Raw genomic sequence first — 14,699 nt, forward strand, 5'->3', positions numbered from 1 at the left:
CCCATCATCAGTTCACAGTTCCACATGTCCAAAAGGAGTAGGAAGAAGCAAAGCTTATTAAATCCTACCCCTCCATCTGGTACTTTTACAATCAGTAACTGTTACATTTGTTCACTTCCTGCTTTCCATAATACAGTCTAAGTTTTTTTTGTTTTTTTTAATTTTTTTAAATTAAAAAAAAATAATTAATTAATTTTAATGAATTTTAATTTTAAAAATTGACAAAAAAAATTATTTTTTTTATTTGTTTATTTTTTTTTATTTATTATTTTTTTAAAATAATGTGCCGAAGTAGGAGGTGACATGACCATCCAATGACATAATGGGTACCATAGTAAGTGTCAATATAGTGATATATATAGCACATCATGACTGGTTTAAGACTCTTCATCCTTGTATTTAGCAAACATCAACTGCTTGTATTGTTTCTTGAATTGGCTCATCGTTGTGCTAATGTGTGTGTGTCAGCAATATAACCTGAATAATAATTCTGTTAAACACACCTAATCTGAATAAATAGATACTGAAAACGAATAGGGACCAGTAGCGTAAAAATCCAGGCTAAGAATGAAACCATATCCAGTGTGTGTCATATACATGATGTGTTTCCAGGCCCAAGAAGCTAACCCTGAAGGGCTATAAGCAGTATTGGTGCACATTTAAAGACATCACCATATCCTGCTACAAGAGTAAAGAGGAGGCACACGGCACACCCGCTCACCAGATGAATCTCAGAGGTAGGCGATTTATTGTACACGAACGCTGCATGGATCCTCTGTGTAACGTTTGACCTCCGACTGTAGGCTGCGAGGTGACCCCGGATGTGAACATATCGGGTCAGAAATTCAACATCAAGCTGCTAATCCCCGTGGCCGACGGCATGAATGAGATCTGGTTGCGGTGCGACACGGTAAGGGCTGCCGTCACAGCGGAGAATGATCGGCTAGTGGATTTGGGTTGGAAACCTGGTCTTTCACTTTCAGGAGAAGCAGTACGCCCACTGGATGGCCGCGTGTCGCTTGGCCTCCAAGGGGAAGACCATGGCGGACAGTTCTTACAACCTGGAGGTGCAGAACATCCTCTCCTTCCTGAAAATGCAGCACATGAACCCCGACCCTCAGTTCATCGAGCCCATCACCACGGACATCAACCCGGAGTGCCTGGTGTCCCCACGCTATTTGAAGAAGTACAAGAACAAGCAGGTACCAGCAGTGACTAGCGTGTGCTCTCTTAGCGACACAAGAAGGGTGCTGTCTGCCTCGCGGCTCTTCTGTCGGAGCTTCTTGTTTACTTGTTTGACTCCAGCCGGGGGCGTAGCACAGAGCAGTGCCTGATGCTTCCCAGATGGACGCCTCCTGGCATCAGCGTTTTCTTTTCACTCTTCTTTACTCCACATCACCCATCATCCACAATGTCCTGCAGGACAGATTTTTAGAAAACACTAGGAGCAACGAGTTCTTCTTCAATGTAGTTGGTGGCCACTTTTTCATACTGCTAAGTAGTCTTGCAAAGTTGCTAACCAGATGGATGTGTTTCATCAAAGCCAGAGTGTGTTTTTTTTTTTAATTATTAATTATTATTTTTTATACAATACACCCACAGGAAATAAAAACACACCCGGGGTAAATCAAAACCAAACATAGATCATAAAATGTGGTCTAAATGTACATTGCATTGCATATATTACAGGAGTTCATGTGTTTAACATGACAGCTGCATTTATTGTGGTTGATGGTTTTTCATGACTTTCCGCAAAGGATTCCTTATTTATGAACCCAATATTTAAGTTTGAGCATAGAAAACCTGTTTCTGATCTTCTAAATAAGGTTTTTATTTCTCTTTTTTTTTCTTAACCAATATAATTAACATGTTAGCGATGGAGTAATAAGACCGTAGATATTAGCATCTAGAGCAGGGGTCTCAAACTCAATTTACTTGGGGGCCACTGGAGCTAGGGTCTGGGTGAGACTGGGCCACATCAGGTTTTCCAAAAACAAAAAAACAAAAAACAAAAAACGCATTTATTAAAAACAGAAAAATATACAAACTTTTTCAGTGCTTTGGTTCCGATTTTCTACAATAAAAGCGCTGATAAAACATTCCACTGTTCTCAAATATCTTAATTTTTATTTTTCTGCACAAAATAAGATGAAAAATAAATAAACAAATCAAGAATAAAGAAAATCAATCAGTAATAAATAAACATAATAATAATAATAATAATAAAACAGCAAATAATAAAAACTTAAGAAACCACATATAGTTGGTGGGTAGACAAATGATTTTTTTCAGATTAAAATGAACAAAGCATTATTAGAGCCCTGTAGACATGACAAAACACGACTATAGTCACATTTATACTCTTTTTATTTACAACATATTGCGCAACTGCAGGGTCTTGGGACACATGCTAACTCGCAAACTAGAGAGCTAGCGACCTAAACGGTAGCCTTAAGTTATTTCCTTTAAACTTAAATAGCCAATAACTTACCACTTCCACACGGATAGGGAGGATAACTATTAACAGTTATTTAACCTTTAACATGAACATTAATCAAACGTAATAATTTTTTCTGGGTACATGATACCATACAGCATCCATATCAAACTTGCGCGGGCCGCACTAACATTAATCTTTCATATCAAGGCGGGGGCCTCAAACTAGTGTCCTGCGGGCCACATTTGGCCCGCGGGCCACGTGTTTGAGAACCCTGATCTAGAGAGTTCCTTCTTAATTCCCATTTCTGTACAGTACTTGGGCCCAAAATATGTAAAAAAATGCTGAATTTTTTTTACATTTTTTAGGCACAGAAAAGGCACATATTTTACCATGGCGCAGTGATGATTTATTAATATCTATGCTACTGCAAAGAAAATCTTGTTTTGTAAAGATGAATGAAAAAAACAGGAAATTACATTGGCGCTAGATTTGTATGCAAGCATCAGCTCTGTGTGTGTGTGTTGGAACAGCTGAGTACACGTTGCTGTGTTAGTTTGCAAAGGGGGGGTTGCATCTTCATAGTGCTCAATCTGGTTTCATTTAAGTATTAGTATAAAAGTGGAACGTGGTGGGGGGGGGTTTAGGCGGATGTACCATGACTCACACAATGACTCAGTGTCCTATAACAGCTGACTACATATTGCGGTGAGGAACACCGAGAAAGTTGTAAAGTCAAATATACCGTACACTGTATGTACGTGTGTAAAAAAAATCATGACAAAAAGTGCTATACTCGTTATGCAGTCGCTGAAGTCGTGTGCAGGAAACGGGCTAGGAATGCTGCGCGGGAAAACGACTCTGGGAAAAGCAATGTCAGCAATGACCCCCGTCTCTCTCCCTCTCCCCCAAAAGACTTCCTGTGACCAAAGAGAGATTCCCAGTGGACACACTGGTAGGAATTCTCAGGGTCATAGAGTGCACATTTTACCGAAGAGAAACCAAATGCTGATCATAAAAAGCACAACAACAAACTTCCTGGGCGTGTAGTTTAGAACAATTGCTTGTCTGTGGTCACAGTGCGGTGTGCCTGCTCGCTGCTGTGTATATGTCGCCCTCTTGTGGACATATAAGGAATTACATGGGCGGCACAAGACTCCCGTGCATTGTTATATTGGTGAGGACAAGAAAGAAAACATAAATACAAAACAAATACAGTCATAAATTGTATTGATTCTGTAATTGACTGTGTGTGTTTCTTTAACCCATTCAATACCAAAGACGTATTTATATATTTTTTTATGTTTTGCACAGGAGGCAAAAAAAGTTTGTCACTGTAGTTTCCTGAAATGTACCTAAAGTTCTACTGCTGCTGACTAAAGAACAGACAAATCTGTCAAAATAGTCTAAAAGACATTTAATCTTGAAAAACAACTGTGATTGAAAGAGTTAATTTTGGTCAATAAATATTCTTAAAGCCCATTCATCATACATGAACTCACACCACACTCTTTCTATTACATCCCTTCTTGATATCCGTTTTATTTCCTGTATCCAACCTATTTGTTATCCTCCCCCCCCTTTTTCCCCCCCTCTGTGTCCCCGTTTCCAGCAAGGCTTTATCAGGGATTTGGTAAGTTTTACACCAGTGTGTGTCCACCGGGTGCATGTTTGATAAACTGATCATGCAGGTTCCTACTTTAGTTTTTTTTTTTAAACAGTAGATAGTTTCACTGTTGGTAGTTTTGGTCGCTAACATGTGGTCATGGGGATCTTACGTGCACAAAATGTAGCCGTGGGTGAATTAGTCGGGAACGGTCATTCTAACTTGGCAGTGGAACCTCCGTAGATGGGCGCCAGTTTGTAGTTCAAAGTCAAACACTGCTAAATCGAAAGGATTTTAACATGTGATGATAACCATAGAACAGGATGCGGCTGTGTAATACAACAATGAAATATCATAGAATGATTTAAAAAAAAAAAAAAAAGCATGTGCTCAGCTACACGGCGGTCTAGTGGTTAGCGCTCAGACCTCACAGCTAGGAGACCAGGGTTCAATTCCACCCTCGGCCATCTCTGTGTGGAGTTTGCATGTTCTCCCCGTGCATGCGTGGGTTTTCTCCGGGTACTCCGGTTTCCTCCCACATTCCAAAAACATGCTAGGTTAATTAGCCACTCCAAATTGTCCATAGGTATGAATGTGAGTGTGAATGGTTGTTTGTCTATATGTGCCCTGTGATTGGCTGGCCACCAGTCCAGGGTGTACCCCGCCTCTCGCCCAAAGACAGCTGGGATAGGCTCCAGCATCCTCGCGACCCTTGTGAGGAAAAGCGGTAGAAAATGAATGAATGAATGAATGTGCTCAGCTACCTCACATGGTAAATGACGAGTAATTTTACTTTAGTTTTATTTAGTCATTGTTTTTGCTAGGAATGTAAAAATCGTACTTGTACAGTTAAATTAATTTTTACTAAATGATTGGCTTCCAATGGCGAAAACTTGAAAATTAACGGTCGTCACTGTGGAGGTTCTACTGTATTTATTTTAACGCATGTAACATGTTAGCTTTGTAGTGTGATGACTAGCTAGAATCCATCACCTATTTTAAACCACATCTTTCACGCATGAGATCATCCACTTAATTGTGCCACAATGTCTTCTTCCATATGGATTTGGCTTTTAGCTGACCACTGAGGAATGGAAAGTTGGAAGAAATAACAACAAAGAAACAGGAAGTACCTTCAGCCTGGAAGGATCCATGGCCTGCCTCATGATTGAGTTGTATGAAGATGTTGTATGCACGCCCTATAGCATGGGTTGGAGTTGGAGTTCTTTGGCCCATGAAGGTCTCCACTGTCATATCTGTCTTGTGACAGCTCGTCATCTTGGTGGTGGAAATGGTCTCAAAAATAAAGCATTTCAAGGCTGCCACTTTGTGTGTTGGTTTCAGATATCAGCCCGAATCCTTGAAGCCCACCAGAACGTGGCCCAGATGAGTCTCATTGAGGCCAAGATGCGCTTCATCCAGGCGTGGCAGTCCTTGCCCGAGTTTGGAATCACTCACTTCCTGGCCAAGTACGAGGAGTCGCTGTCCGCTACCTTGCCTTTTTCATGACGATGTCCCACAATGCTAACTTTCACATCTTCAGGTTCCAGGGTGGGAAACGTGAGGAGCTGATCGGCATCACCTACAACCGTCTTATCCGCATGGACGCCAGCACTGGAGACGCCATCAAGACCTGGCGCTTCAGCAACATGAAGCAGTGGAACGTCAACTGGGAGATCAAGATGGTAGGACCGGAGCAAACCATTGCTTGTACCCATTGTCTCTTCAAAACAGAACCATGAAGAAGCGCCATAAGCACACATGCTAACGACAATGGACTCCTCTATTTACTATCATTTCAAACAAGAGGAGACTGAGGGCAGCATGAAAATGGATAAATACTGTAGCGTCCTTTTGGAATTCAACCTATAATATCAAGGAGAAAATGGTCCATTGGGACCAAAAACAGGTACTATGAGATACTATTTCTAGTACCTTGTCGGTCTGGGTTCCAGATTGCTAAAGCAATTGAGTTCTGCTTGCTCACTGGTGACATATGCGGTCAAGAAATGATGATAACAGAGGCACATGCTAACATTAACTTAGCATGTTGCTGTGCCACACTGTCATCTCGCTGCCCGCAGTGTCCTCCTGGATAAAAATGTCTCCTTAGAAGTAAATACCGGAGACCCGCGTATACTTCTGTTGGCATGTAGCCTTCTGACTTATACCACATGCTAACATAAGCTTACCTTTTTGTTGCAGCCCGTAGTCTCCTCTAAGATAAAATGTCTCCTTAGAGGTAAATACCGGAGACCCGCGTTCACCTCTGTTGGCGTGTAGCCTTCTGACTTATACCACATGCTAACATAAGCTTACCTTTTTGTTGCAGCCCTTAGTCTCTTCTCAGATAAAATGTCTCCTTAGAAGTAAATACCGGAGACCCTTATTAGCCGCTGTTGGCATGTAGCCTTCTGACTTATACCACATGCTAACATAAGCTTACCTTTTTGTTGCAGCCCGTAGTCTCTTCTCAGATAAAATGTCTCCTTAGAAGTAAATACCGGAGGCCCTTATTAGCCGTCTTTGGCATGTAACCTTCTCACTTATACCACATGCTAACATAAGCTTACCTTTTAGTTGCAGCCCGTAGTCTCCTCTAAGATAAAATGTCTCCTTAGAAGTAAATACCGGAGACCCTTATTAGCCGCTGTTGGCATGTAGCCTTCTGACTTATACCACATGCTAACATAAGCTTACCTTTTTGTTGCAGCCCGTAGTCTCTTCTCAGATAAAATGTCTCCTTAGAAGTAAATACCGGAGGCCCTTATTAGCCGCTGTTGGCATGTAGCCTTCTCACTTATACCACATGCTAACACAAGCTTACCTTTTTGTTGCAGCCCGTAGTCTCCTCTAAGATAAAATGTCTCCTTAGAAGTAAATACCGGAGACCCGCGTTCACCTCTGTTGGCATGTAGCCTTCTGACTTATACCACATGCTAACATAAGCTTACCTTTTTGTTGCAGCCCGTAGTCTCCTCTCAGATAAAATGTCTTCTTAGAAGTAAATAACGGAGACCCTTATTAGCCGCTGTTGGCATGTAGCCTTCTGACTTATACCACATGCTAACATAAGCTTACCTTTTTGTTTTAGCCCGTAATCTCTTCTCAGAAAAATGTCTTCTTAGAAGTAAATACAGGAGACCCTTATTAGCCTTCTGATGATCCCACGCGCGAGCTTACCTTGCTGCCGTGCCTTTGTTGCATCTATTTTCTTGCAGCCCTCAGTCACCTCTAGGATACAATCTCTCCTTGGAAGTAAATACAGGAAAGCGGCATGGCTCCTTCTGACCGATCCCTTGGGCTAGCATAAGCTTACCTAGTTGCCGTGACTAGGTTTGTTGCAACTATTTTCCCCTCAGTTTCCTCTTGGATAAAATGTGTCTTCTGATATGGAGAAGTAAATGCGGGTGTGGTTTTCCTGTGATTTTTCTCACAGTAACATAAAGTGGAAAAGCGCTCCTGCTGGTCCTTGGAAAAATAACAAAATAATAATAAAATAATAATAATCCCCCGAGTCAGTAATACAGAGTTGTATCACAAAGTGATGAAAGTTCCCAACATGAGCCGCTCCTTTAAAGCCCCCAATGTTGGTTTCTACGTCTTTAGGTGACGGTGGAGTTTGCGGACGAGCCCAGCTTGTCGTTCATCTGTGCCGAGGTGGACTGCAAAGTGGTGCACGAGTTCATCGGAGGCTACATCTTCCTCTCCACGCGAGCCAAGGACCAGAACGAGACTCTAGACGAGGAGATGTTCTATAAGCTGACCAGCGGCTGGGTGTGATCGAGTGGCGGCGGAGGCGGTGGGCGTGGCCTTTTTTTTTTTTTTTTTTTTTTGTAATAGGTCTACTCTGTGTTTTCGTTTTAAAGTCCACTTGCAGCTTTTGTCCCATTTAGTTGGCTTACGAGGTCACTAAACACTAAACCCTCCCGTGCTCCATTTTAGCCACCTTCTAAGCACTTGGACTGTGTAGCCTTGATGATGAGCCCGTTTCTTCTTCTGATGTTTTATCGGGAGGACAAACTTCCATCACATGACCTCAGCGGCCTTCGGCAATTCCGGGTACGTTCAGCTTTTGAATATCTGACAAAGCAGGATGAAGGCTTACTACTTTTTTTATGCTTTTATTTGACGTTAAAGCGTATTTCGGAGGACATTTTGAATTTGCATCTCTTTGCATGCACGCCATCATTGGTTAAAAAGTAAATAATCTCATATTATCTCTTAGTTTGTTGCCAACCTGCCTCTCACACCACATAGTATTATTATTATTATTGTTATTATTATTATTATTATTATTAAACACCAGCAAAAGGCCACGAGAAAATGAATTATGCAAGCTTTTTCCCACAGTATGAAGGAGCAGGAAATGAAGTATTATTTTTTGTAACTAATGTAAAAACACAGGTTTTATAGAATTGTACAGTCTTTCTCTGCTTTTTTTGTGTAGCGGGTAAATACTTTTTTTTTTTGGTCATCCTATCAGAATTGAAGGGGAAATCATCATGTTGAAGATAGATGGAGAGTGTTAGATATATACCATATCGGCTTCAAACTTTTGCCTTTCTCCTGCCATTTATTTGCCTTTTTAACAAATGTCACCTTTTTGTCAGCTTGTCACATCTGAAGTGTTTTATTATTATTATTATTATTATTATTATTATTATTATTATTATTATTTAGATATGGAGACACTCACAAACGTGAAGACTCCGAAGTCCAAATCAGCAAAAAACAAAACCAAGAGACAGAAATGTAAAAAAAAAAGTTTTGTTTTTTTTTTTTTTACATTTTTCCCTCTGTATTTTTTGTTTTTATTTGCCTGCTCCTTGTGTCAGGGTTGACAGTGCATGTCCTGTTGCTCGTTTTTGTTTTTGACTGTAAAAAATGCATTTATTTTAAAAAATAAAAGTAATTTGTATTTAAATTTTTGGACATTGTCATTTTTTTTAATTGTTTGCACTACCTGCGTTTGTCCACCAGAGGGCAATGCGCTATAGCGTGTCGACTTCAACCGCCCTTCCACTAAAGCAGGGAAGCAGGGGTCTCAAACTCAATTTACTTGGGGGCCACTGGAGCTAAAAAAAAAATAAAAACGCATTTATTAAAAACAGAAAAATATACAAATTTTTTCAGTGCTTTGGTTCCGATTTTCTACATTAAAAGCTCTGATAAAACATTCCACTGTTCTTCACAAAATAAGATGAAAAATAAATAAACAAATCAAGAATAAAGAAAATCAGTAATAGATAAATATAATAATAATAATAAAACGGCAAATAATAACTTAAGAAACCACATATAGTTGGTGGGTAGACAAATGATTTTTTTCAGATTAAAATGAACAAAGCATTATTAGAGCCCTGTAGACATGACAAAACACGACTATAGTCACATTTATACTCTTTTTATTTACAACATATTGCGCAACTGCAGGGTCTTGAGACACATGCTAACTCGCAAACTAGAGAGCTAGCGACCTAAACGGTAGCCTTCAAGTTATTTCCTTTAAACTTAAATAGCCAAAAACTTACCACTTCCACACGGATAGGGAGGATAACTATTAACAGTTATTTAACCTTTAACATGAACATGAATCAAACGTAATAATTTTTTCTGGGTACATGATACCATACAGCATCCATATCAAACTTGCGCGGGCCACACTAACATTAAACTTTCATATCAAGACGGGGGCCTCAAACTAGTGTCCTGCAGGCCACATTTGGCCCGTGGGCCGCGTGTTTGAGACCCCTGCACTAAAGGCTGTCCCTCCTTTCTTCCGATTCCCTGTAACTGGTGTCCCAACACCAATTAAACACCTCCCTGAGCGGACAAAGAGACACTCTTGTCTATTTGCAGGTTTTTTTGGTCAAAGACTCTTGGTTCCTCCACCATTCTACACACTTTAATGTCAGGTCTATGAAAGTGATCTGGTCACCATGACTACTATACCTGCAGATCATTTTCACTGAAATAGGAATTATTTGTTCTTGCTATTTGGGTATGAGATGAAGTTGAAGGGGAGGATTTAAAAACATTTCATCTAACACAACTGTGGTAATTTAATTTTAATTTTAAATTTTTGATTTGTTAATAGAACCATATTTTTATTTAGAAGCTTCTTCTGCACTGAACAGGACGTTTTAATGCAGTGTAACTATTGGCAGTCCTTATGTTGCTTTTGCTGTTTCACACCGCTTAGCGATAATGATGAAGTTATTAAAAACACGCGTCAACATAAACAAACCCATTCTTCATGGAAATGACCCCTTAGGCTGTCACATTTTATGTCAATGTTTGGCCAAGCGGATCATTTTTAGTCATAAGAACATGATGACATGGACGGCTTGCAGACAACCAGGTGTACCTTGATAATTATAATAATAATAATAATAATAATAATAATAATAATACATTTTATTTGTATAGCGCTTTTCAAGATACTCAAAGACACTTTACAAAAGAATGAAGTTGAATAGAGCAAGTAAACAGAATAAAATACAACATTCATTGGTTAGTACACAGTTAAAAAAAAGCGGGGCGGGGCACAGCAGTCAGATATAAAAGGTTAGACATTAAAAACAGATGCGGTACGTATAAAGAAATACCAAAGAGATAATAAAAAATGTACCTTTCTTATGACTTTGAGGCAGATTTGTTTTTTCGCTAATTAATTTTTGTGCATAAATGTGCCATGTTTGGGACTTTTGGGAGCGTAAAGATGAGGTGGTAGAGACTATCCTGTTATTGCCACTTCAAAAAAAGTAAAATGACAGAGCATCCTAAATTGGATTGGATGTTTACTATTAAATATGAAAGTTTTTTTTACTTGGGCAAAATTCAGAGTCGTTACAATGTTAGCAGTGATTGATGGAAAGCATGTGATGGACGGATGATATCTCTGCTTTTAATCTCTTTTCAAGTCACTTTCTTAGCATCCATTAGGAAATATTTTCCTTCTGACCCTCCAAGAAAAAAAAGCCACAGATCAAAACTCCAAAAGGACATCAGCGCAGAAAGGAGCAAAAGACTTTTTTTGTGTTCCAGGGTAGAATGAAAGGTCACACGGGTAATGGATGATCCCTTTTAAGAAAATAAAGAGACCTTTAGACAAGCACTGAGCCAAGAGAAACACATGGATCATCCTTTTCAACGTCTGCCATGATATTTTTCTTAATGTAACGTCTGACGTGAATTTAAAATTAAAACGGCTTGTACTCTTGTTGTCATGTCAAATTGGGAATGGAGACGATTATTACTGTTCCAAAATTAGCATATAAAAGCCACAACCACTGGACCATTCAAAGGTCAAAAACATGGAAGGGGCCTGAGCAGATCTTGGTCCTTGACAGGAACCGACAGAAACAGGAAGTACTGTATTGGTATTATTCATTTAGCAACAGAATATCTGCTCTGTATCTGGGAATCTGGAAGGTGGAGTGAAACTGCTTGGTTTTGTTAGTATTTTGCATTTACCCATTATAACCAATTTTGGCATAAAAACGAGATATCAGTTCATATTGGAATATTTCCTGCTGATGATAATCAGCAATAGTAGACATGCCGATTGATAAACTGACTGACCATGACGACGGGCGCTATCTGGTGGACAACAACAACAACAACAGCAGTAGTCGCTGCAGGTACACACAGTCTTCTTTACCCGGCTCACCACCAGGACTTCGCACTTCCCGAAGGTCCATGTGGATCTCCACAGGCTGAGAGGATGTTTATGTTTTCCAGGATTTAAAGAGGAGGAAAAAACAGAGACGAAGCCAAGGGAGACTACAGAGTGCCAGGTAGGCCTCTGATAGCAGCCTCCTTTGGGACTGCCAAGTGATAGGAAAGTCGGGCAATTAACCTCTCAACCCCAGAAGTTCTTCAGTGGGTCCTTCATCACACAAACATGTTGTGTCAACAAACTTCCTGATTATCTTTGGAGAAGTTTACCCAAGGATATTATTCTGCAGACATGCAACATATCATCCACTAAGTGGTTCCTGAAGTCCAATTTGAAAACAACTGAGAACTTTGTCTAAGTCCAAACCTAGTCCATAGTCATAATACAATATACTGATATTATGGACATGTATTGGATTTCATGACATGCTACTCTTGCTCTGTTCAATTTACTTACTACCAAATACGAGAGATCGTTTAAATCGTTTTCTGACTATGTAAAAAAAAATGGAAATGACTGAAATTCCCCCCCGTACCGACCTGTGTACACCGACATGAGCGATGTGTCCCAATCACCATAACAACCAAGGTGCTTTTAGTGTTGGCGTCTGTCAGTTTTCATTCATAGTCAGTATCCTACTTAGTACTTATGCTGACTTTTCAGTGTAAAGACACGTAGCAACCTGTGAACAGTAAACAAAAAGTTTTTTATTTTATGATCTATTTTAGCAAAAAATACGTAGTTTGCACTTGGTGCTTGATTTGCCGACTTCTGATGGTATTTCGTATGCGCATCGGCCTTGGTGTTGGCGACCCGAGTATCTATTTTAGTTGAAAATCTATCACTATCATTCAGAAATCTATCTATCTATCTAGCTATTTTCAGATAGTCATTACATGCATATTTAACCCTTAGATGCATAAGTGGGTCAAAAATGACCTGGTCAAGTTGTTTTCTTGAAATATTTTCGTAATGACATTTTTTTATCATTTCATATTCCAGGTATTCCTCAAAAAACATGTTTTTGATATCATGACATTCATATTTTTAGCTTACCTTTTATACATGTTAAGAAAATTTTGAGTGGTTAGCGCGCAGACCTCACAGCTAGGAGACCAGGGTTCAATTCCACCCTCAGGCATCTCTGTGTGGAGTTTGCATGTTCTCCCCGTGCATGTGTGGGTTTTCTCCGGGTACTCCGGTTTCCTCCCACATTCCAAAAACATGCTAGGTTAATTGGCCACTCCAAATTGTCCATAGTTATGAATGTGAGTGTGAATGGTTGTTTGTCTATATGTGCCCTGTGATTGGCTGACGACCGATCCAGGGTGTACCCAGCCTCTCGCCCGAAGACAGCTGGGATAGACTCCAGCACCCCCGCGACCCTCGTGAGGCAAAGGCGGTAGAAAATGAATGAATGAATGAATCATACAAGTGACTATTCCTAACCAAAATGGCAAAATTGGCATAAAAACGCATTGATTCTAGTATGGGTCACTTATGGAAGAGTGTAGGGTCCAGTCACTCGTGCATCGAAGGCAGGGGTCTCAAACACACGGCCCGCGGGCCAAATGTGGCCCACAGGACACTAGTTGAAAGTTTAATGTTAGTGTTTAATGTTAATGTTTAATGTTAGTGCGGCCCACGCAAGTTTGATATGGATGCTGTAATGTACCATGTACCCAGAAAAAAATATTACGTTTGATTCATGTTCATGTTAAAGGTTAAATAACTGTTAATAGTTATCCTCCCTATCCGTGTGGAAGTGGTAAGTTTTTGGCTATTTAAGTTGAAAGGAAATAACTTGGAGGCTACCGTTTAGGTCGCTAGCTCTCTAGTTTGCGAGTTAGCATGTGTCTCAAGACCCTGCAGTTGCGCAATATGTTGTAAATAAAAAGAGTATAAATGTGACTATAGTCGTGTTTTGTCATGTCTACAGGGCTCTAATAATGCTTTGTTCATTTTAATCTGAAAAAAATAATTTGTCTACCCACCAACTATATGTGGTTTCTTAAGTTTTTATTATTTGCCGTTTTATTATTATTATTATATTTATTTATTACTGATTGATTGATTTTCTTTATTCTTGATTTGTTTATTTATTTTTCATCTTATTTTGTGCAGAAAAATAAAAAGTAAGATATTTGAGAACAGTGGAATGTTTTATCAGAGCTTTTATTGTAGAAAATCGGAACCAAAGCACTGAAAAAGTTTGTATTTTTTTCTGTTTGTAATAAATGTGTTTGTTTTTTTTTGGAAAACCTGATGCAGCCCAGCCTTGCCCAGACCCTAGCTCCAGTGGCCCCCAGGTAAATTGAGTTTGAGACCCCTGATCTAAGGGTTAATCATTTACCCTTAGAATGATATTAAACTGCAAGCTTATTGCCTCATTGATTGTTTTATCCATTTCCTATATTGTTTGTTTCTTTCAGCTAGTCGCCACAGCCGATATTTTTGACCCGCCTACTTAGCCCTGTATATTCCGGATGCCCTTTCTAACGAATACCGATGATGTTTACTAGTGTAGATTGGCGTCTGCTCCAAAGTCCAGAACGCTAACCACTACACCACGGAGAGCGTCTTATGCATTTTTTATGCATTTGCATCAATCATCATTTTTAAGGTTGAAAGTAACATCTGAGACAACAGGTGGTCTCCGCCATAGAATCACATGTCGATGACCACGAGGTGTCTTTGGCTACTCGCCCGTTACGTCATAAAAACACCATCCCTGTTTCAGTTCCTGCATCACAGCCCAACCTGAAATGAGCAACAAAAATGTCTGCTGTCGGCCAATCACTCCGCGGCCTCTTATTGAGCCTGGCGGCGTCCGTACGAACCTGGACTCGGCGGAGCATAGCACCTCTTTCATCAGCGTAAATCACCAGTCAGCGTTTTCCCTCCTGAGACCCAGCTGCCTGAATTCCCAAAGTCACTGTCAGGAAACAGCCAGTGGCCTCTTAACCCCCCCT

The 14,699-nt window shown here is 40.0% G+C and overlaps 1 protein-coding gene across 5 annotated transcripts in view; it reads left to right on the forward strand.

Moving 5' to 3' along the window:
• Nucleotides 1–8,543, forward strand: part of fermt2 (FERM domain containing kindlin 2) — a 49,689-nt gene extending 41,146 nt beyond the window's left edge. For 3 of the 5 annotated variants that reach the window (XM_058090357.1, XM_058090356.1, XM_058090360.1), the window contains 7 exons: nucleotides 613–737; nucleotides 804–910; nucleotides 984–1,202; nucleotides 4,050–4,070; nucleotides 5,388–5,512; nucleotides 5,587–5,728; nucleotides 7,653–8,543. In XM_058090357.1, coding sequence (XP_057946340.1) covers nucleotides 613–737; nucleotides 804–910; nucleotides 984–1,202; nucleotides 4,050–4,070; nucleotides 5,388–5,512; nucleotides 5,587–5,728; nucleotides 7,653–7,826 — 913 coding nt within the window. In that variant the 3' untranslated portion in view covers nucleotides 7,827–8,543. The remainder of the gene's footprint in view (nucleotides 1–612; nucleotides 738–803; nucleotides 911–983; nucleotides 1,203–4,049; nucleotides 4,071–5,387; nucleotides 5,513–5,586; nucleotides 5,729–7,652) is intronic. The other 2 variants (XM_058090358.1, XM_058090361.1) reach the window with 1 other exon arrangement.
• The last annotated feature ends 6,156 nt before the right edge of the window (nucleotides 8,544–14,699 follow it).

This window comes from Doryrhamphus excisus, chromosome 13, assembly GCF_030265055.1.
Source record: "Doryrhamphus excisus isolate RoL2022-K1 chromosome 13, RoL_Dexc_1.0, whole genome shotgun sequence".
NCBI lineage: Eukaryota > Metazoa > Chordata > Actinopteri > Syngnathiformes > Syngnathidae > Doryrhamphus > Doryrhamphus excisus.